Here is a 24,329-nt window from a genome sequence, read left to right as displayed (position 1 = left end):
AATACATCATGGGTTGGCGAAATAGCTCAGTTGATGAGGAGAAGCTCTACTTTATATAAGAACAGCAGCTACAAAATATAGAATGAGGGATCCCTGGGTGGCGCAGCGGTTTGGCGCCTGCCTTTGGCCTGGGGCGTGATCCTGGAGACCCGGGATCGAATCCCACGTCGGGCTCCCGGTGCATGGAGCCTGCTTCTCCCTCTGCCTGTGTCTCTGCCTCTCTCTCTCTCTCTCTCTCTCTCTCTCTCTCTGTGACTATCATGAATAAATAAATAAAATCTTAAAAAAAAAAAAAAAAATATAGAATGAGAGAATCTGAAAAATGTCATTTTGAAGACTCTAATGAAAATATTAATTCAGGCAAAGATTAATTTGTGTTCATAAGTAGATAAATGGCTGAACAGGAAATAACTTTGTATAATGCTAGGATAATAATACAGTAGATTATGCTCTAGTGAAAAGTATTTCAAAGGAAGGATTAGACTGTCTTTGCCCTTAATTAAGACACCAGTTTCAGCATCAGTAATGTGGGTTAACCAGGTGTCACACATCTTCTGATGTAGTTTAATTCATGTTGTATTACATCACTATTGATGCATTCCAGTTTCAAATAATTAACTTGAATCACCAATCTTTTACTTTTTCAAGATTTTATTTATTTGAGAGAGGGAAAGAGAGAAAGTATGAGTGAGAGGAGAGATGAATGGAGGAGAAGCAGACTGACTCTACTGAGCAGGGAACCCAATGTGGGGCTTGATCCCATGACACTGGATCATGACCTGTGCTGACGGCAGACGCTTAACAAACTGAGCCACCCAGGGACCCTGAATCATCAACTTTTTAGAAAGAACTTCTGTTTATAGGAAATAGAAGGGATAACTAAACAACACAGTAAAGAGACAACCAGATTCATTCAGGGAGTGGGAGGTTCTGCAGGGCAGTCATTTTTTATAGGTCAACATTATAATTAAGGGAGAAAAGACAGGGATCTAAGTTGGAAACCCATAAGCACAAACCCTTAAGTACAAAACTATACAGAGTATTTTGGTGTCAAATGGAGATGTTTGAATATAATGTGTATTACATGATATGGAGATCCACTGAAATGAAAAAGTGGAAATCAATAACTGAAAAAAAAAAAAAAAGGGTAAGTTACAAAATAACTTGTATAAGAGGATCTCAATCAGTAATGAAAAAAATATGCACATTTATGCACAGAAAAAGCATAGAGGAATATGCACTAGAATAGTACAGTACTGACATGGGTAATAAGAATCCAATGTCTTGGGCAGCCCTGGTGGCTCAGTGGTAGTGCCTGCCTTCGGTCCAGGGCATGATCCTGGAGACCCAGGATTGAGTCCCACATCGGGCTCCCTGCATGGAGCCTGCTTCTCCCTCTGCCTGTGTCTCTGCCTCTCTCTCTCTCATGAATAAATAAATTAAAAATCTTAAAAAAAAAAAAAAAAAAAAGAACTTATAAAGAATGCAATGTCTTAATTTTTAAATTTTTGCTTGCCTGTATTTTCTAATTATATTTATTAAACTTTATATAAATTGATAAACTTATTAAATTTTATATATTTATTAAAGATATGTAGCGTGCATGAAAGCTCTACCATATGCTTCGGAGGTATCACAAACAACACTGCCAGTTACCTTAACATGTCAGTTTCTTGTAGAGTGTTCCTTATCTCAGCAAGTGCCATCAATTATTTGTCAGAAATACTATCCTTATCAACTTCCCACATCTCTCTTCTGTAACTATCACATGTAATCAATCACCAAGTCCTGTTGATTTTATGGCTTAAAACCTAAAAATTCCCACATTTTCCACTCTTGATACTGCCATCACAGTTTCTTGCCTTATTCCTCAACTATCTTTCTGCCTTCTCCTTAATATCTCCTACTCTCCCCTCTTATGGTTCTCCCCTCCTACTCTCACTGTCCTCAGAATAAAGTCCAAATAGCTTTCTGTGCCTTATAAGACCTTCATCAACTGGCACAAGCATATAGGATGTCTCTGAAATGTGTCCATTTTTTTTGTACTTTGAGATACTGATTTATAGAGCAACCAACTCATATAAACTTTTGTATTTTGCAGCCACATTGCTGAAGAGTCATAGAAAGCCCTTGAGAAAAAGCAAAGGGGGTGTTGCCATTTGATTTTCAATGCTAAGATTTGCAATGGAAAGCAGATGACACTTTATTCTTTTATCCCAGCACTACTTATGGAACAGTCTATTCCTTCTCCCTTAAAATGCAGTATCTCTGTCATAAATCAAGTTGTGGTATACATGTGGATATATTTCTGGGTTTTTTTCTCTTCCATTGGTCTATTTTCTAATACTGTCCCAATACGACACTTAATTATACATTTATAAGAAATCTCTCCTCCCTCCCCTCCACTTTCTCTTCTGAAACTGACTCTTCTTTGTTAAACAGATTTACTCTTCACTGCTACAGACCAATGCTTAAATTGCATGTATTTTTTTTAGCACCTATGGAGAATGTGTTATGGATTAGTTCTATCCTTACACAGTTCTCTTTTGTTCCAAGGTCACTGATTGCATCTCAGTCTCAGAAGCAATACTGAAATAACTCTAATAAGAAAGGCTGCGAAACAGTGGTGGTGAGGAAGGAAAATCCATTATCACTATAAGAAAAAGGTCTCTAGTATGTGGTCTGTTGCTGAATCAAGGCTGGTTTTAATTACACAATGGAAAATCCATTCTAAAGTATTTCTGCTATACATTTATGTAGTGTATATTAGCTGTGTGTCTGTTTTTATATCCTCAGGTCATTAAAATATCTGTTGGAATTTACATATTTATAAAATTTGGCTCTAAATAATCTTAAATAAATCACCTTAAGCTGGAACCCATCTACTAAAAGAATACAGGGGACTTGGGAATAAGAGTAATAGCAAAATTTACCTGGAAGTGAGGCTCTTTGAGTATGCCAACCAGTTCTGCCACATTTTCATCCACATTTATTAAAGGAGTGATATCTTCAAGAATTTCATTGACTAATTCTAAGTTATTATCACTGACAGCTTCTAGTTTTGAATCTTCTAGCCTCTCATGAGCCTGAAAAGATAACAGCATAATTGAAGTTATAACACATATTGTTTTGCTCCAGACCATGATTTTCTTCTTGATTTCTTTCTCATAAAGAACACTCTAAAAGATACTACCTAAAGGTTTGATTCATTTAAACCAAATTTAATATTCTAGTCAGAGGCAACATACATTTTATAGTAAATGTTATCAAGCAATATAATAAATCTTGGCTTTTATTCCTATTCTAAAAGTCATGGAAAACTTGCTTTAATAACTAAATGATGAAAAAACTAGTAAGCCAGATGACAATTGAAAAAACACATTTCCTACCCAATAGAATTTCCTAATGGCTTTCTAGTCTAGGCTCAAACTCTAGAGGCAGAAAATAAGTGATTATGCATAATAAAAATAAAAAAAAATAGGAATGTAATCATTATATGGACTGCCATTAAAAAATAATAAAAATCATTTTGGGGGTACCAGAATCCTGAAGCTACCATTTTCCAATTTTGATATCAGCAAAATAAATAAGTCAATTCAGGGAAGTCAGTTCTTGAACTGGACCTTGAAAGACTGTTTGATTTCATTAGGAAATCATGTCTCTTTATCTTAAGCCACTTAAAAAAAAAAAAAAAAAAAAAAAAACTCACAATCTTTTCCATGGCAAATGGACCATGAATCACACTGTCACAGGAAACAAGTAACCCTAATTAGCCTTTAATAGTGGGAGTAAAACAGAGTTTTAAATTCAAACTGAAACTGAACACTAAGTAGTCTCCCTCTTTTTAAGTGATGTTTTTTCTGATAAATGGTTGCATCTGATTTTGAAGGCAGGCAAAGCGTAACTGTTAAGATTTAATGTATAAATGAAACCATGTAAGATGACAAATCTTGTATTTAATATCTTAAGATCGATTTCAGTAAGTACTCAGGAAAAATCCAAGTTTCAAGTGGTAACAGTATCAATTAAACTTTATCTGTACCTATAATACTTCAGCCATTATGAATGGATCCTTCAAAGACAAATATAGGGTCTGATTTTAAAAATGAGATTTTTCATTTAAGTGTATTTTTTTGAGGTGATTCACAAGAATGAAATAAATATTTAACTGGAAGAAGGGGCTACATACATAAGCAACATTTTTAAAAAACACCTCAGGAGAAAAAATTTTAAGTCATATGAAATGGCAGAAGAAATTTTAACTGTTATTAAACAAAGAAAAGTGTCAAAAGACCAAATGTATTTTAGAGGAAGGAGTTTCTATTACATTTAGATAAGAAAAAAATTAGGTAAGAAAAAAATTAAGATTAGATAACACCACAAAGAATAAAATGGGTAAATCTGTAATTTTCTGAAAGTTCAATATAAGCCTATTAAGGATAGGATGAATGGGAAACTCAACATAAATCACCATGGTTAAGAAAACCTAAAATAATGGACATAATTAGCTATTAACACTTACAAAACAAACTAGAATTGTTTATTGCTTTAATAAAAATATTCGCTGTTAACAAGAATCTAATTTAGCATTGATAACCTTGCAATACTCCTTTACTCTTATAGTAGTATATGAAAGTTTAAGGAAAGAAAGGAAGTAAAGAAGCTTAACAATTATTAAGGGTTTTTTTTGTGTGTGTGTGTGTGTGTGTGTGTATCTGTCAGGAACTATATTCTCAGTGTAGTGTGAGTGTGTATTTGTGTGTATTAAGCAAAGGTAGGTGTGTTGTTATCCTTACCTTACAGACATAGATGCTAATGCAAAATAAAAGTGATTTGCTTGAATCTATAATACTGATAAGTGGCAGAATCAGATAGTCTAATAACAAGGCTTGAATGCTTACCTACTAAAGCTTCTTATTTGACTTCATCACTATGCAGACAGCCACTGAAACATCATACTGTGGTTAATTATTCCATTTTCTACATAATGCATTATTCTAACTCATTTAACTGTGTCAAATATGTTCTCATTGACTGCGAGTTGAGTTGCAGTTTCTTAGCATGCTACTCTAGTCCAGAGGTGTTATTAATTCTGTTCTACTACATCTATCCCCACAGTTATTTTATACTCCTGTGGTCAGAATACCACCCATCCCTTCAATCTGCAACCTCTTTGCTCCAAGTAAGAGCTATAAACACTACCTGTTTCTCTAGAAAACACAATGTTTGGTTTACAATTTTCAGGTACTATGTCAATATATTTTCTATAACATCCTATGATCACATAATATACCCATTCAATTCAAGACACTGGGACAAGTAATAAAGAAACAGAAATGATCACTGATGAGAACTCTAATATAGCTCCTTTAGTTTCTATGTTCATCTATCTTATTGCTCTCAAACTGGGTGAGGACACATGGAAATATATGAAAGAAGTAGCAGCAAGGCAAAATTATGTTATAAAAACAAACATACACAAAGGTTTCTTCACATTGACTGCACAGACTGGTGCAACAGTAGAAAAAAAAAATCCACACAAGAAATTCTCAGAAAAAGGAAAAAAGGCTTTTTAGTGAAACTGTCACTGTAATTATATTAACACAGAAAGCCAACTTCTGAAATATAATTGGGTTCTATCAAGATCAACTTTATTTTTCCAAGAAAGCAAATGCAGGTCCATATTTTTAAGGTGTAAGATCCTGTGAAAAAAGTTAGGACTTCTATTCACTTTAAAGCCAGCATTTATTTAGTAGCTTTGAAGAGGCAAGCATCAACTTGAATTTAACTGATTTGACAAAAAAAAAAAAAAAAAAAAAAAAAAAAAAAAAGAAAGAAAGAAAGAAAAAAGAAAACACTGAAAATTGATTAGGACAGATAAATTATAAGCTATTTGAATAAAATGGGTCTTGTTTCCCTTTAGAAAAGACATTATTAGAAAGCTAGCATAACTTCAAAAAAAAAAAAACAAAAAAGAAAGCTAGCATAACTTAATAAAAATATATTCCACCTGCCACAACTTGGGACACTGGGACCTGATACAAATATGATGTAGCCTAGCCTTCTTGTATGTCCAGTTCTGAGAAACCTATTTACTACTGCACCTTAGAAAAATGAACTGCAGAGAAGAACTTCCTTCAGGACTTCTAGGTATTTCTTTTAGGCATAGTCCAACCAAGCTTGCAAAAAAAAATAAGTAACAGAAATTGTGGGCTATAAAGTGACAAATATTATCTATTATATCTAATACTACTATCACTATGTGTACTAACCTTGCCTTTTTCCCTTAAAAGCAAGGACCAAAATATCATAAATTTTGTTTCTATGTTTGAACATGGCTAAGTATATGGTAGTTGCTCATTAAATATTTCTTGAAAAAGCTAAGTAAGTGACAAATGTTTTGCTGAGTTTAGAGTCATTCTCTTCTATTATAGAAACTCAAGGATGAGAAAGATCAAGAAAAGCCCACAAAGAGTCAAAAAATAAATAAGATTTTGAGCAGAAAGTAGAAATGAGAGAGAAAAGTCAATTTTTATTTTGCTTCTCCATACATTATTTCAAAAAGAATGAGATTTGTTCTGAACAAAAAATGGATGAAATAAGTATAAATTAAAATTGAATTCTCTAATGAGTAAAGAACTTGTCAGAAATCTAGTTAACAAAAGAAGTTCAAATTCTTAATTATATATCAAAATACTCAGGGAGCTTCTAAATAACATTGCTAAGCCACTCTTAGAAATATCTGTAGAAATCAAAGAACCACAGAGATGCCAAAAACTAGAAATGGGAATCTGTTACACTTTTTAAAAAGAGAAAGACCTGGGGCTCCTGGGTGGCTTAGTGGTTGAGCATCTGCCTTCTGCTCAGGGTGTGATCCTGGGTCTGAGGATCAAGTTCTGCATCGGGCTCCTGTTGAGGAGCCTGCTTCTCCTTCTGTCCATGTCTCTGCCTCTCTCTGTGTGTCTCTCATGAATAAATAAAATCTTTAAAAAAAGAAAAAGATCTTTTTCTTTTAAGCTTATCTGTAACAGTATTTAGAAAAAATAAAGGAATACTTTTTATGATTTCTGAGTAGAAAAGACCTTTCTAATGTTGCAAAATCTGAAAGCTATAAATTTTAAAAGGCCCAATAAAATTAATGACACAAAATTTAAAATTTCTTATCAAAAATCAGCAAAGTCAAAATATAAATGACAAACTAGGGTTAAAATACAAATCATATTACAGATAAAAGGCTAATTTCTTTATACATAAAGGACTTCTTTTAATAATGAGAGAGAGCAATGTAGGGAGAAAGAGAGCACTAGCAGGAGGAGAGCAGAGGGACAAGCACAATCCCAGGTGTGCAGGGAGTCTGATGCAGGGCTCCACCCCAGGATCCGGAGATCATGATCTGACCTGAAGTCAGATGCTTAGCCAACTGAGCCACCCAAGTACCCCTACATAAAGGACTTCTACAAACCAGTAAGAAAAAGATCAACACATTAAGAGAAATAGGCAAATAATGCAAACAAGAAATAGACAAAAAGGAAATCAAATACCTCTTAAACATATGAAAAGATACACAACCACATTCATGATAAAAGAAGTACAAACTAAAATTATAGTACAATATTCTTCTCTTTTTATCAGATTGGCAAGGATAAAAATTCTGATAACACCCATGGTTGGTGAGACTATGGTAGAAGACAGATACTCTTACACACTTTTTTTCCCAGTGGGAACACACTAATGAGCAAAGTACACATTCATCTGAAGCTCACATGGAACATTTTCAAGACAGATCATAGTGAGGGCCATAAAACACAACTTAAAAAGTTTATAAGATTAAAAATCATATTAAGTATGCGCTCAGACCACAGTGGAATCAAATAAAAACTCAATAATAGAAAAATAGCCAGAAAACCCCAAAACACTTTGAGACAAAGTAGCACATTTCTTTTTTTCTTTTTTCTCTTTTTTTAAGGATTTTATTTATTTATGAGAGAGAGAGGAGTAGAGTGGAAAAGGAGAAGCCAACTGTCCACTGAGCAGGCAACACAATGCAGGGCTTGAGCACAGGACCCTGAGATCATGACCTGAGCCAAAGGCAGTCGCTTAACCAACTGAGCTGCCCTGGCATCCCCAGAACAACACATTTCTAAAAATATATGCGTCAAGAAGTCTTAAGAAAAATTTAAAAGTATGTGAACCAAATGAAAATATAACTTACCCAATTTTGTGGGATGCAGGAAAAGCAGTGTTTAAAGAGAAATTACAGCACTGAATGCACAATTAAAAAAGAAAAAAGACCTAAAATCAACAATCTAAACTCACATCTTATAAAGTTAAGAAAAAAAAGAGCAAATCAAATCCAGAGTAAGTGGAACAAATAATCAATTTGAAGCAGAAACCAACAAAAGTAAAAACAGGAAATCAATAAAATGAAACCAAAAGCTGGTTCTTTGAAAAGATGAAAACTTCTTGCTAGATTAAGAAAAAAGAGACTTACTAATAACAGAAATGAAAGGGGAGAGGCATCACAACTGATGCTACAGACATTAAAGGAAAACAAAAGAATACTATGAACAATTCTATGCCCACAGATTTGATAACCTATATGAAATGGACAATTCCTTTAAACATATGATCCACCAAAACTCACAAAAGAGATATAGATAAACTGAACACTCCTATATCCATTAAGGAAATTAAATCAGTAATAATCTTTCCAGACAGAAAGCATGAGGCTCACATGGGCTTACTGGTAAATTCTACCAAAACATTTAAGGAAGAAATTATACCAATTCACTACAATCTCTTCCAGGAAGAAGAGGAAGCATTTCTTAACTCACTCTATAGGGACAATATTACTCTAATACCCAAACTGGGCAAACCCATTACATGTCATTATACATTTGTTACAACCCATAGACACACATATACAACACAAGGTATGAACACTGATGTTAACTATGGACTTAATAAAGTTCTAAGTTTATAGAAAAATTGAGCAGAAAGTACAGAAAATTTTCATGTATCTGCCTCACTTCAGTTTCTCTTACTTAAATCCTGCATTAGTGTGTGATACATTTGTTATAATTATTAAGTCCATTTGATACACTGTTAATAACTAAACACTATAGTTTACATTAGGATCCACTCTTAATCTTGTACCTTCCTATGGGTTTTGACAAATGCATAAAGTAATCTATGCACCTTTACAGTATCATACAGAGTAATCCCATGGCTCTAGAAATGCTCCACGCTTCACTTATTCATCCTTCCCTTGCACTCCTCCAAACCCTGGCAACTACTGATTCTTTTCTTTTATACTGTCTTTATAACTTTTGTTTTTCCCAGAATGTAATGTAATTGGAATCATATAGTGTATTCCTTCTCCAGTTGGTTTCTTTCATCTAGCAATATGTATTTACATTTCCTCCATGTTGTTTTGAAGCTTGACAGTTCATTTCTTTCTATTGCTGAATAATATTCCATTGTATGAATGCATAACACTATCTATGCTATTAAAAAACATCATGGTTTGCTTCCAAATTTTAATAATTATGAATAAATAGGCTATAAACACTCACTTGTAGATTTCTGTATGGACATAAATCATCAGTTCCTTTGGGTAACTATCAGGAGTACCACTGCTGGATTGTATGGTAATACTATGTTAATATTGTAAGAAAATGCCAAAGTGTCTTCTAAAGTAGTTGTACTATTTGCATTATTACCAGCAATGAATGAACAGCTTCCTTTTTAGGATATAGGCTTTCTCAAAGATAGTGCAGGTTCAGTTCCAGACCACCACCATAAAGTGAACATTGCAACAAAAAGAGTATTGCAATAAAGTCAGGAAAATGAATTTCTTGCTTTTCCAGCACATATAAAGTTATGTTTACACTACAGGGTAGTCTGTTAAGTGTGCAATAACATTTTGTCTGAAAAACATTGTATATACATGAAAAATTACCTTATTGCTAAAACTGCTGACCACCATCAGAGCTTTTGACAAGTCATAATCTTTTTGCTGAAAGAGGGTTGCACCCTGACTTTGATGTCTGCTAACTGATCAGAGTGGTGTTGCTGAAGGTCTGGGTGGCTGTGGCAATTTCTTAAAATAAGACAATGAAGTCGGCTGCATTAATGGGCTCTTTCTTTTATAAAAAATTTCTCTGTAGCAGAAGATTCTGTTTGACAGCTTTTCCCCTGCAGTAGAACTTCTGTCAAAATTTAGAGTCAATCTTCTCAAACCCTGCCACTGCATTATCAACTAAGTTTATGTAACATTCCAAATCTGTTGCTATCATTTCAACAATCTTCATAGCATCTTCATCAAAAATAGATTCCATCTCAAAAAATCACTGTCTTTCCTCACCCATAAGAAACAACTCCTCACTTAGGGGCACCTGGGTGGACCAGCTGGTTAAGTGGCTAACTCTTCATTTCAGCACCTTAGGCTGAGCTCTGTGTCAGGCTCGTGCTTAGCGCACAGTCTAAGATTCTTTCCTTCACCTTCTGTCCCTCCCCAACCTGCTCATGGGTTTGCACATTCTCTAAGAAAAAACCTCCTCACTCACTAAAAGGTTTATTATGAGATTGCAGCAATTCAAATATCATCATGAAAAAGTAGAAATACTGTGAGAATTACCAAAACGTGACACAAATACATGAAGTGAGCAAATGCTGCTGTAAAAATGATACAGATTTGCTCAATGCAGAGTTGCCACAATCCTTCAATTAAAAAACAAAAACAAAAACCATAGTATCTGTGAAATGCAACAAAGAGAAGCACAATAAAATGAGGTATGCCTGGCTATGTTTTGCAAATATTTTCCCCCAATCTGTAGTTTGCCTTTTCATTTTTGTAATGGTGTCTTTTGAAGCAGAAAGTTTTAATTTTGATAAAATCTAATTAATCAAATTTTTATTATGCTTCATGCTTTTTATGTCTTATCTAAGAATTCTTTCTCTAACTCAAAGTTGCAAAGTTTATCCTTATGTATTCTTCTAAAGTTTTAAAATTTTAGCTCTTACTTTTAGATCTATAATCCACTTTGAGGTAATTTTTGTTCATAATGCGAGGAAAAAGATGATGTTAATTTTTTTTTGCATATAAATATTCAATTATTCCAGCACATTTATTGAAAGGACTATCATTTCTTCATTGAATTACCATGGTGCTACTGATAAAAATCAGCTGACCATACATGTGTTGGTTTCTTTCTGGGCTCTATTCTGTGCCAGTGATGTGTATGCCAATACTACAGTGTTTTCTCTATTATAGGGTAATAGTAATCCTTGAAATCAGGCTGTGGAGAACATTAAATTTTCTTCTTTTTTAAAACTGGTTTGCTTAGTCTAGGTCCTTCATAAATTTCAGTACCAATATATCAGCCTGAAATTTTGACTTGGATTCTATGGAGTCTACAGATCAGTGTGGGGAGAACTGACATGTTAACAGTACTGAGCCTTCCAAACGCTGAAGTATGTATGCATGTATGCTTTTAATTTCAACAAAGTCTTTTTAAGTTTTCAGTGTATAGGTCTAGCACATATTGTTAAATTCACTCCTATTTCTTTAGTATATAAAAATACAACTGATTTATGTAGATTGATCTTGTATCCTATGACTTTGCTAAACTCACTTGTTAGTTCTAGGTTTGTTTTTCTTCCTTCTGGTGTATTCTTAGGATTTTCAACAGAAACAATAATGTCATCTGTGAATAAAGAAAGTTTATTTTTTCTTCTTTAATCTGTATGCCTTTTATTTATCTACTTTTCCTTGTCATTTTGTACTGTCCAGTACCCCAAGTACAAAAGTGAATATAAGTGATGGTTGAACAGAAATGATCCCATAAAGAAAGCATTCTATCTTCATCATGAATTATGATGTTAACTGTGGGGTTTTTTGTTTGTTTGTTTCTTTTTTTAACTGTGGTTTTTTTAATAGATGTCCATCAGGTTGAGACTATTTCTTCTAAGTTTACCTAGTTTATGTCAAAAATGAATGTTCACTTTTGTAAAATGCTTTTCCTGCAACTATTAGCATAATCAAATGATTTTTATCATATCAACAAAATTGTGACAAACATTTATTGGTTTTCAAATGCTAAGGCAGTATTGCATTTTTTTAGTCAAAACTCATTTGACAATGAGTATAATCTTTTTTTATATGTTGCTGAATTTGATTTGCTAGTATTTTCTCAAGAATTTGAAGTCTATGTTCATAAAGGATACCATTTTTGCAGTTTTCTTTTCTTGAAATGTCTACAGCTGGCTTTGCTAACAGGGTAACACTAAGTCTCATAAAATAGTAAATGTTTCCTTCTCTTCCCCTTTCTCTGGAAGAAATCAAGTAGAATTGGTATTATTTCTTCCTTAAATGTTTGATAGAATATTATTGTGAAGCCATTTAGGCTGGAGATTCTTTTGTAGAAAGGTTTTAAACTGCAATATTTAGTTTAAAAAAATATAGAGTTATTTGGGTTTTCTATTCTTATATAGGCTTGTTTGTATCTTTTATGGAATTAGTCAATTTCATCTAAGTTATCATATTGTCCTAAAGTTGTTCATAATGTTTATTATTCTTGTAATGTCTGTTGGATTTGTAGTGATGTCCTCTCTTTCACTCTTGTTACTAGTAATTTGGGTCTAGCTGCAGGTTTACTGATTTTATTGATATATTTAAAGTCATATTGACTTTGTCTATTTGTCTTATATTAAACATATAATCTTATTTTTATTATTCCTATAAGCATTGTTTTGACATAATTTTCATTTTCATTCAATTCAAAATATTTTTTTCTGTTTCTTTGTGATTTCTTCTCTGCCCTGAGACTATTTAGAAGTATGTTGTTTAATGTCCAGATACTTGGGGATTTTTCAAATAACTCTGTTACTGAATCCATTAACCCCATCAAATGAGCTTTTTAAATTTCAGATATTATATTTTTGAGTCCTTGAATATCCATTTGATTATGTCTTAAAGCATAATTAACATAGTGTTATATTAGTTTCAGTGTACATTGATTTGACAAATCAACACATTATTCAGTGCTCACCGTAAGTGTAGTTACTGCTTGTCACCATACATTATTTCAGTATCACTGACTATATTCCCTATGCTAAACTTTTAATCTCCAAGACTATATATATATAAAATGTTTTACAATTGGAAGTTTGTACCTCTTAATCTCCCTATTCATTTCACACATTCCCTACTCACTCTCTCCAGCAACTACCAGTTTGTTCACTATATTTTAGAGTTTTTTGTTTGTTTGCAGCACAACTTAAAAAAGCCAAGTTCTGAAAGTAACCCAAAGGTCCATCAATAGATGAATGAAAAAAGGTGATGTGGTATATTGGGACTATATAAAAGTAAAAAGCTTTTGCAGTGAAGGAAACCATCGAGAAAACAATAAGGAAACATACTGAGTGGGAGATGATATTTGCAAATGATATATCTTATAGGAATTAATATGGAAAATATATAAAGAACTCTAACAAGTCAACACCAAAAAAGAATAATAATAATAATCTGATATAAAAATGGGCAGAAGAGGGATCCCTGGGTGGCGCAGCGGTTTAGCGCCTGCCTTTGGCCCAGGGCGCGATCCTGGAGACCCAGGATCGAATCCCACATCAGGCTCCCAGTGCATGGAGCCTGCTTCTCCCTCTGCCTATGTCTCTGCCTCTCTCTCTCTCTCTCTCTCTCTCTCTGTGTGACTATCATAAATAAATAAAAATTTAAAAAAAAAAAATGGGCAGAAGACCTGAATAGACATTTTCCCAATGAAGACATACAGATGCCAGCAGACACATGAAAAGATGCTCTGCTAATCATCAGGAAAATACAAATTAAAACCAGAATGAGATCATCTTACACTTATCAAAATGGCTAGAAGCAAAAAAGACAAGAAATAAGTGTTAGCAAGGATGTGGATAAAGAGGAACCCTTGTGCAGTGCTGGTGAGAATGCAAACTGATGCAGCCATTATGGAAAACTGTAATGGAGGTCTCTCAGAAAATTAACAGAAATACCATATAATCTAGTAATCCCACTATTGGGTATATGTAAAGAAAACAAACATGCTAATTCAAAAAGATATATGCACCTCTATGTTTATTCCAGCATTATTTACAATAGCCAAGATTTGGAAGCAGTCCAAATGTCATCTATAGATGAATCAATAAGGAAGATGTGTGTGGTGTGTGTGTGTGTGTTGTGTATGTAAATATATATATGTGTATATACACATATATATAAATACAAAACAGAATATCACTCAGCCATAAAAAATGAGATCTTGCCATTTGCAAAACATGGATGCCCCTATAGTGTATTATGCTAAGTGGAATAAGTCAGACAAAGAAAAATACTATGTCAACACCAAAGAAACAAACAATCCAATCATGAAATGGGCAAAAGACATGAACAGAAATCTCACAGAGGAAGACATAGACTTGGCCAACATGCACATGAGAAAATGCTCTGCATCACTTGCCATCAGGGAAATACAAATCAAAACCACAATGAGATCCCACCTCACACCAGTGAGAATGGGGAAAATTAACAAGGCAGGAAACAACAAATGTTGGAGAGGATGCAGAGAAAAGGGAACCCTCTTACACTGTTGGTGGGAATGTGAACTGGTGCAGCCACTCTGGAAAACTGTGTGGAGGCTCCTCAAAGAGTTAAAAATAGACCTGCCCTACGACCCAGCAATTGCACTGTTGGGGATTTACCCCAAAGATACAAATGCAATGAAACGCCGGGACACCTGCACCCCGATGTTTATAGCAGCGATAGCCAAACTGTGGAAGGAGCCTCGGTGTCCAACGAAAGATGAATGGATAAAGAAGATGTGGTTTATGTATACAATGGAATATTACTCAGCTATTAGAAATGACAAATACCCACCATTTGCTTCAACGTGGATGGAACTGGAGGGTATTATGCTGAGTGAAGTAAGTCAGTCGGTGAAGGACAAACATTATATGTTCTCATTCATTTGGGGAATATAAATAATAGTGAAAGGGAATATAAGGGAAGGGAGAAGAAATGTGTGGGAAATATCAGAAAGGGAGACAGAACGTAAAGACTGCTAACTCTGGGAAACGAACTAGGGGTGGTGGAAGGGGAGAAGGGCGGGGGGTGGGAGTGAATGGGTGACGGGCACTGGGGGTTATTCTGTATGTTAGTAAATTGAACACCAATAAAAAATAAATTAAAAAAAAAAGAAAAATACTATGATTTCACTTCCATGTGGAATCTAAAAAACAAAATAAATAAAAAACAGAAACAGACCCACAAATACAGAGAACAAATTGATGATTGCTAGAGGGGAAGTAGGTGGAAGGATGGGCAAAACAGTTGAAAGGGAGTACGAGATACAGACTTCCAGTTATGGATAAGCCACTTGGACAAAAGGTACAGCATGAGAAGACAGTCAGTAGTACTGTAATAGTGTTATATGATCACAGATGGTAGCTGCACTAGTGGTGAGCACAGCACAATGTATAGACTTGTCAAATCACTATGTTGTATAGCTGAAACTAATGTAATGTTGTGTGTCAACTATATTTCAAAAGAAAAATGTTTTTAAAAAGATGATGTGGAGGGATGCCTGGGTGGCTAAGTTGGCTAGTGTCTGACTCTTGGTTTTGGCTCAGGTTATGATCTCAGGGTTAAGGGATGGAGCCCCATGACAGGGGAACTAGGAGTCTGCTTGAGACTCTCTCCCTCTCCCTCTGCTCTGTCACCCCCACTCCATCCCGTGTTCATGTTTGTTATTTTTCTCATGATTACTAGTCACATGTTCCTGTCTAGCAACATACTCCTGTTTCCTCAGTAACAACCATTTTTTATTTCTTGTACAGGGAATGTTGGCCAGCTGTGACTAAATATCTCTTTCTTGGAAGTAGAAGTCTTCCTTTCCTCCTGGGATTTCTTTTCTTTCATTGTAGGAATACTAAACTGTCATTGTTTCTATTAATTGAGAAACTGCTTGAATGCTGGATACTATTAGTTGATTCTGTTCTTAATTTTTCAAACATATTTATATATTTGAGAAAGAAAAAGAGCATGAACAGGAGGGACAGAAGGAAAAGGAGAGAGAATCCAAGCAGACTTTGTGCTGAGCCCTAAACTAGTTAATACAGGCTTAAATAGCCTCTACATATTTCAATAGACCCTGAGGTAATTTATCTTGATACAGTATAGTAATTGTTATTTATGACAAGAAGCTTGAATTTGAAAGTAAACCATATCCTATTACTATTAAGATAGAGGACTATCTAATAAACTTTGGCAAAACTGAAATCAAAAGTGACTAAAACTAGGGATGCCTGGGTGGCTCAGTGGTTGAGCATCTGCCTTTGGCTCAGGTTGTGATCCTGGGGCTCTGGGATCGAGTCTCACATCAGGTCCCTGCAGGGAGTCTGCTTTTCCTTCTGTCTATTTCTCTGCCTCTCCCTCTGCATCTCTCATAAATAAATTAATACAATCTTTTTCAAAAAAAATGACTAAAGCTGGAGCACCTGGGTGGTTCAGTCAGTTAAGCAGCTGACTCTTGGATTCAGCTCAGGTCATGATTTCGGGCTCCTGGATGGAGCCCTGTGTCAGGCTCCATGCTCAGTGGGAACTCTGCTTGAGGATTCTCTTTCCCTCTCCCCACCTCTCCCCTGGCTCATGCTTATGCACTCTCTCTCTCAAAAATAAATATTTTTAAAAAAGTAACTAAAATAAAAATTCCAGTTGGGTGATACACAAGTAGATTAGAGTTCTACTTAGGACCCAAAGTTTTTATATCATGTGATCTTAGAAATGACTAAGTTTGTGAATAAAATGAATTTGTATCATTGACTTTAACAAATGGGAGATATTGTAAAAGGTGTGATGTTTCAAAGTTAAAAGAAAAAAAGTAATAGACTGTGATTAAAAAACAATTCTTGGGCTTGCCTGAGTGGCACAGTTGGTTAAGCCTCTGACTTGATTTCGGCTTGGGTCATAATCTTGGGGTCACGGGATGGAGCCTGCATTGGGTTCTGTGCATGATGGGGAGTGTGTTGGAGACGCTCTCTCCCTCTCTTTGCTCTGCACCACCCCCATGCTCTCAAATGAATAAATAAAATCTTTATAAAAAATAACAATTACCAAAAAAAAAAAAAAAAAAAAATAACAATTACCAGAGAGGGTGAAATCAACATGCTGTGAGTGCAAAAAGCAAATGTAAAGACAAGATGATGACATGAAGGAGAGGTCATAGAGGGCACGTGATACAGGTTTCTGAAAGCAAGAATCATTTGAAGGAATGCTGAAGAATGGGAGAACAGGGTGGTGAAGTAGTTAATACACCAAGCTTTAGTGGTGTTTATAAAAATTAATACAAGAAACATTGTAAGTGAAATAAACTGGACCAACAATACCTGTAAAAGTCTATTTGCAGAGGAGTTAAGGAGACTCATAATAGACTATAAAAATAGACTTAAAATATCAAGGTTATCCAAAAGAAAACAAGTTTTCAAAAAGTACTAGATATAGGAAATCAAGAACTGAAATGAAAAACAGGTACAGTCTAACGTAACAGAAAATCAGTATCTTGCTTTTGCTGAAATGGAGACAGTACTAGGTTTTTTTTTTAAGTCCTGTTATAATATGACTGGTTATAATTTCCCCTAAAATTTTAAATGTGTTAGGCTAAAACTAAAAGTTATTTTATCTTGTACTTTAAGTTAGCACAGGGAAGGCAAAAGCGGTTTAATTTTTGTGTGCATAAAGATTTCATTATGTGATAAGCGCTATTATTTGCTAACTAAGCCAAAAGCGTATCAAGTTCTGAAATAGTAATGTCTGTAAAGACAATCTTAAAAATTATTTAGTAAGCTTATGAATAAACCACTATACCTTAGCAAGTGATTTTACAATAGGATTCTCCATAATCCCCTTGAGGAAAATTAGGTCTATTTCTTCTGCTCCTGTAGATGAAGGGAGCTCCGTAAGGTTATCCAACACTTGCTGCATTGCTGCTGAGATAAAAACAACAAAAAAAGAAACCAAACCCTTAAATTCGAAGCCATTATGAAATAGAATTATAAAATATTTGATAGATTTAAAATAATTCAAATAAAGACATTAACAACACTTTTGAAAAGTCATGTTTTAAAAACGTGAATTGTTAAAAATGGTATTAAGTTTCACACTGAATTCCCCTGAATTGGGAGGACATGTTTTTATACACAATTTAGGCTTTATCAGAGTACCTTAACATACTTACCACTTTACACTTGCTTTATATATATATTTTTTAGTTTAAAACATTACTCAAGAAGAAATACAAAATTTTAATAAACCTATAAGAAAATAAAGAGATTGAATTAGTAATCAACAAACTTCCCACAAGCCCAGAACCAGATGGTTTCACTGGTAAATTCTACCAAACTTTAAAGAGGAACTAAAACCAGTACTTCACAAAAAAAAAAAAAAAAACCCAGTACTTTACAAACTCTTCCAAAAAAAAAAAAAAAAAAAAAAAAAAAAGAGGAGGGAATACTTCCCAATTATTTTATGAGATCCTGATACTAAATCCACAAAAAAATAGTATCACCAGATAATTACAGTCAATATCCTTTATAAACACAGATACAAAAATCTTTTAAAGAAATACTGACAAACTGAATCTAGCCACATATAAAAAGGATTGTACACAAGGACCAAGTACAACTTATCTCAGGAATGCAAGAATGCTTCAACAAGTGAAAATCAATCAGTATAATACACTGTATTAACAGAACATAAAATAAAACTACATGATATCTCAATGGGCACAGAAAAAGCATTTGACAAAATCCAAATCCTGTTCACGATAAAAACATTCAACAAACTTAGAAGGGAAATTTCCTGAACTAGAGGAAAGGTATCTATGAAGAATCTGTAAGTAATATCATATTTAATGGTAAAAGACTGGATACCTTCCCATAAGATCAGGAACAAAGCAATATCTCTAATCTTGCCACTCACACTCAATATTGTAGTGGAGATTCTTGCCTAACAAGGCAGTTAGGCAAGAAATAAAAGGCACTGGAAAGGAGTAAGTAAAATTATCTTGTTTTGCAGATAACATAACCTTGTATATAGAAAATCCTAGGGAATATGCCAAAAAAAAATTACTAGAATAAATGAGTTCAGAAAGGTTGCAGGATACAAGGTGAAAATACAAAAATCAAAAACATTCCTAAATATTATCGATGAATAACCCGAGAATGAAATTATGAAAACATACCTTTTACAACAGCATCAAAAACAGTAAAAAAAATTTGGGATAAATGCAACAAAGGAAGTGTAAGACCTGTACACTGAAACATAAAGCATCACTGAAAGAATTACTGAAGACTAAAATAAATAGAAAGATATCCTACATTCATGGATTGGAAGACTTAATATTGTTAATTTAAGATGGCAACACTCCCCAAATTGATCTACAGACTTAATGCAATCTCTATCAAAATCTCTACTGGCTCTTCCCTGTTTTTGTTGTTGTTTTTTTTTCCCTCCAGAACTTGAGAAGTTGATTCTAAAATTCATATGAAAAAATGCAGTGGAATAAAAATAGGCAAACAATCTTCAAAAGGAACAAAGTTAGAAGACTCACACTTCATTTCAAAACTGACTAAATAGCTACAGTAATCAACACTGTGTGATGATAGCATAGAGAGATAAAACGTAAGAGTCCAGGCGTACATGGTGGCTCAGCTGGTTAAACATCTGACTCCTGGTTTCTGCTCAGGTCATGATCTCATGGTCATGTGATCGGGCTCCACACTCAGTAGGGAGTCTGCTTGAAGATTCTCTCCTCTTACCCTCCCCCCGCCAAATAAACAAATCTTAAAAAAACAAAAAACACAACTTAAAGTCCAGAAATAAATCTGTATCTTTAAGGTCAAATGACTCTCAACAAGGGTGGCAAGATAATTCAACAGAGGAAATACAGTCTTTTCAACAAATGGTACTGTGACAACAGAATTCACGTATGTAGGAGAGTGAAGCTAGACTCCTACTTCACTCAATATCATAGTCTTAATATTATTCAGATTAATTTTATTAGTTTTGTCTCCTCTTATTCCTCTTGGAATAAGTTAAATAAAATTGCAGGTTTTAATATTTTTTATTTTTATTAAAATAAAATATAAACTTTTAAAAATCAGATTGTACTTATTGGCTATAATGAAATACTGCAGTTCTCTGGTCCCTACTGTCCTCCTTTCTCCCAACTTACACCACTCTGAATTTATTTATTTTTCTTTTTTTTCTCTCTTTTTTTTCTTTTCTTCTTTTTTTTTCTTTTTTTTCTGAATTTATTATAGTTTCATTTAGTCACAACTGTATTTCTGGATAATATGCTAATATTGCTTCTTTTTCATTTACCCATTTTAGACTTTATTTTCTGTTAGAGTACTAGAGGGTTAAGCTTTTATCTTCCCCTATCCCCAGACTAGCAATTTTTAATAAAGTCAACAAATGGGAATCCTACATATCATTTCTGTCAGTAATTTTTTCCAAGCGCTCAAATATTTTTTCAACACTTTATCAGACCTATTCCCTGACTTCTACTCCTTAAATCCCTCCCAAAGTGTTCTTTTGTACTTTAATCTGAACAGGCTCATCTCTAGGTCTCCTATTCACTCTGTGAACGACAATTCTCAAAGATGTAAACAGGAGAAAAATGTGCACCTAGAACAAGGTGAAGGAAAATCTACACTGGGCTAAAATGAAGAAAGGAGACCTAGGAAATAAAAAATACATAGTCTATTTCATAATTTTGTTTGAGGCTCAATGTGTACCTTTCAGTGCGTAGAGAACAAGAGAATCAATAATCTTTAGAAGTTTTATCTTATAGCTATATTTAGCTCTACTTCTCATGATGTCTTTTTTCTTTGACAGTCTATATTTATTTTTAACTTTTATTATGATAAACTCCAAACATTTGTAAAAGGAGACAAAATAATATAATGAACTAAATAATTATCAGCTCTAACAACTACTAACTCATGGCAAACCTTGTTTCAGACCCCTATATACTTTCTATCCTATATAACTTTGAAGCAAATCCCAGAAAAGACATCTCAGTATATATGTCTAAAAGATCAGGGCTCTTTTAAAACAATGTAACCAAAATACTATTAGCACACCTAACAAACAACAATATCTTAATATCACCAAATCGTTATACTGAAAATCTTTCTAAGATGTACCTTCTGTATTGGTTCTTGAGGTACTTAAATTTTTATATCGGTGCTTAATTAAGTCAGAGGAAAAGTGGTGGAGGTGGTAAAATATACCCTTGGTTATTTTAAAGATCTTCATAGGTTGCTACTGATTCTTGATTCTATGAATTTTTAAAAAAGATTTTATTTATTCATGAGAGACAGAGCGAGGCAGAGACATAGGCAGAGGGAGAAGCAGGCTTCCCTGAGGTGAGCCTGATGTGGGACTGGATCCCAGGACACCAGGAGCACTTTGACCTGAGCTAAAGGCAAACACTCAACCACTGACTGAGTCACCCAGGTGCCCCAATTATATGAAATTTAATTAAACACTGATAAATCTGCCAAATATCCCATGTTCTGGAAAAGGGATCAATATTATTAGGTTGCCAAGCATTCCCAAACCAATTGGTACATTTAATGGGATTCTGATCAAAATGCAATAGACCCATCCACATGTTTTCAGGCCAGGTCTGACTTGTTCTTTCCCCATAAGAAAATGGCCAGGGGGCTCCAGGAAACCTGGGCTGATGAGGCAGGGAGCAGGGAAAACCAACACAGTTCTACACAGGTTGGGAAGTCACAGCATACGGCAGTAACTGGTTGTCCAGGGGCAACATTGTGCTGGTGAATGTCTACAGGAACCTGATATTTGTTCTGCTGCTTAGTTTTAGGAAAAAGCAAATCGTGTGCTTTACAAGGAAATCTTGAAGGAGACCTCATGTCCCCAAAGACTTCAAGGAGGGGAGATTATACTGTTCAAGCTTTAGGATATCCAGCTTGAACCCAGCTCCCTGAATATGATGGATGATACAAGGTTGCTACATCTGGAAAGCCAGGGAAATCAGAATTGTTACAACTGTCCAGGATGAAAGCTCTGGCCGTTGTCCATGCCTCTGAGATCCCATTTCAAGCTAAGGATGGCATCCTCATCGTTTTATGGGGAAGAACTTCCACCCCACTGCTAGATCTTTGAATCACTAATACTTCTCTCAAGAAGTACTCAAAGCCTTTACTATATTCTATGGCTGAGATGGCCCACTATGGGACAGAGGTCTGTGGCTAGAGTACTTGTTCTATCAGGAGACCCTGACCAAGCTGGCTACCATGGCCAAGGCATAAAGTGGGAGCTCTCAGCAACAAAAGTAGTCAGCAGCTGGAGACCTAACCCAATTTCCTAGTTTCCCCAACAACCATCAGTTACTTCCCCTCCAGTTAGGGGAGTAAACATTTCAAGCACCTCCTTGAAGAGTTTTAAAGACACCGTAACAAATAGAAATACTCTGCAATGGAGCTGAACTGAAGAACTCTTGCTGGGCTGAGCCAGACAGATTACAGTATACTTGCTGGGCAGATCGAGATTGGTCCAGCCAAAGCCTCACTGAGTCAGAAGCTTCTAGAGCTCAATGCCTAAAGGAGCACTCCCTAGTCCTTTCTTGTGGGCAGTTTCAGAACATTCCCTAAGACTGTGTTTTCCCTGACAGCATTTTTTTTCTGGAGTTGAATTCAGATGTTATTCTTAACATACCTGTCAAAGCTTCCTTAAAATTCCTTACTTTTTCTTCTTGGTTTTGATATTTTACCTGCCCTGTTCCATGCTATTTAATCCTAAAGGGGAAGAGTTGGAATAAGGAGACTTGGTTTCTTCCATATCTTCTCCTTTTCAGTTGGGTGAATGGGAACCATCTGAGGTTGGGGCATCTCAGAGTGGATTAGTAGGAAAGGCAGACAGGAACCGGTGGGAAAATTGGTGAGGTAGTAGGTGTACATGCTCCAGTTACACTAGGATGTAAAAATACTAACACAACTTCTCTGGGATGCAGGGATCTGCTCTGACACTTTCATTCCATACTGTGTCATGAACAAAATGAACAGTGTTCTGACAGGGCATAATTGGTCTCTCCTTCATGTATTGGGATGCTTTGGGGCAGTATGAAGGAATGGTTCCCTGTATATCAATCCACTGGTTTGACTTTATAAATTAGTTACCTAATAACATGAACCACTTAAAAAATGCAATTGTCCTTTTTAATAAAGTAATCCCAAAAGCATATGAAAAAACAAATGAGAAAATTATAAGAGTAATGAGAATTAACCCTATAACATTTATAACATAAACTAAACCTATCAACTCTAGTGTATGTAAAAGCTTAATATATAAAATAGGAAGCTCTCTGCAGTGCCAGAGAAGCAAAACGTTCCCACTTACTCAGAGGTTTCCAGGAAGAAAAGAAAATTCCAAAACTCAGAAGGTGAGTTTCCTGCAAATTCTACTCCTCCTCCATAATGATTATAGGATAGGCCCTTTATTCAGAAGCTAAATGACATATATAAATGGTATTCTTATGTGAGAGAAAAATATACTTAATCTAGATTGTTCATTTACAGATTGAATAAGGAATCACTGAACACTTATGAAAACAAGTAACATAAATATGACTCACCAAATTTAACAAACAGAAGCATTAACTGCCAATGAAACAGAATTACTGGGTAGGGGGAAGGAAAGAAAAAGAAAGAAAAAAGATGAAATTATAGTGTGCAGGAAGATCAAACTGAAAAATTCTGCCACTAGTAAATTTCCTCAATGAGAAGAAAAATATAAAACTGCTGTGGATCACAAAAGTCCAATATTCACAAGGTGATAGGATATCCATAAAAAGAAAGAAGGAATAAAAGGGAAAGCAAAAATGAATAAAAAATATAAAAAAATAATTTGATCAATAAGCTGGGTCTTCAAAAGACCAATAAAAATACATAAATGCTTGGCTAGTCTGATTAAGAAAAGACACAAGTAACAGAGATGCAACGAGAAAATAACTGCAGTCATAAAAGAATGTAATAAACTATTTTTAAAATCTAGTCAAGTAGAGAGTTTCTAGGAAAATGTCAACTACTGAGGTTTAGAAGATAGAAACAGATCATAAAAGAAGAAACTAAAAACGTTTTCAAAGATCTACCTTCTTAAAAAGACAGTAGGCCAGGAAAGACTTAAGAATTCTACCAGGGAAAAAAAAAAAAAAAATATTCTACCAGGGGCTCCTGGCTACCTCAGTCAGTAGAGCATGCAACTGTTG

The 24,329-nt window shown here is 34.7% G+C and overlaps 1 protein-coding gene across 6 annotated transcripts in view; it reads right to left on the bottom strand.

Annotated features, from left to right (window-relative positions):
* The window catches only part of MPP6 (membrane palmitoylated protein 6), a 111,265-nt gene that overhangs the window by 46,610 nt on the left and 40,326 nt on the right, over positions 1-24,329 (bottom strand). For 3 of the 6 annotated variants that reach the window (XM_038557130.1, XM_038557127.1, XM_038557132.1), the window contains exons 2-3: positions 17,897-18,018; positions 2,934-3,086 (exon numbers count right to left, since the gene is read on the bottom strand). In XM_038557130.1, the coding sequence (XP_038413058.1) occupies positions 2,934-3,086; positions 17,897-18,013 (270 nt within the window). In that variant the 5' untranslated portion in view covers positions 18,014-18,018. The remainder of the gene's footprint in view (positions 1-2,933; positions 3,087-17,896; positions 18,019-24,329) is intronic. The other 3 variants (XM_038557129.1, XM_038557131.1, XM_038557128.1) reach the window with 1 other exon arrangement.

The sequence above is a fragment of the Canis lupus genome, chromosome 14 (genome assembly GCF_011100685.1).
Source record: "Canis lupus familiaris isolate Mischka breed German Shepherd chromosome 14, alternate assembly UU_Cfam_GSD_1.0, whole genome shotgun sequence".
Taxonomy (NCBI): Eukaryota; Metazoa; Chordata; class Mammalia; order Carnivora; family Canidae; genus Canis; species Canis lupus.
Note: the sequence above shows the minus strand (reverse complement) of the source record. Positions and strands in the feature narration are given on the sequence as shown.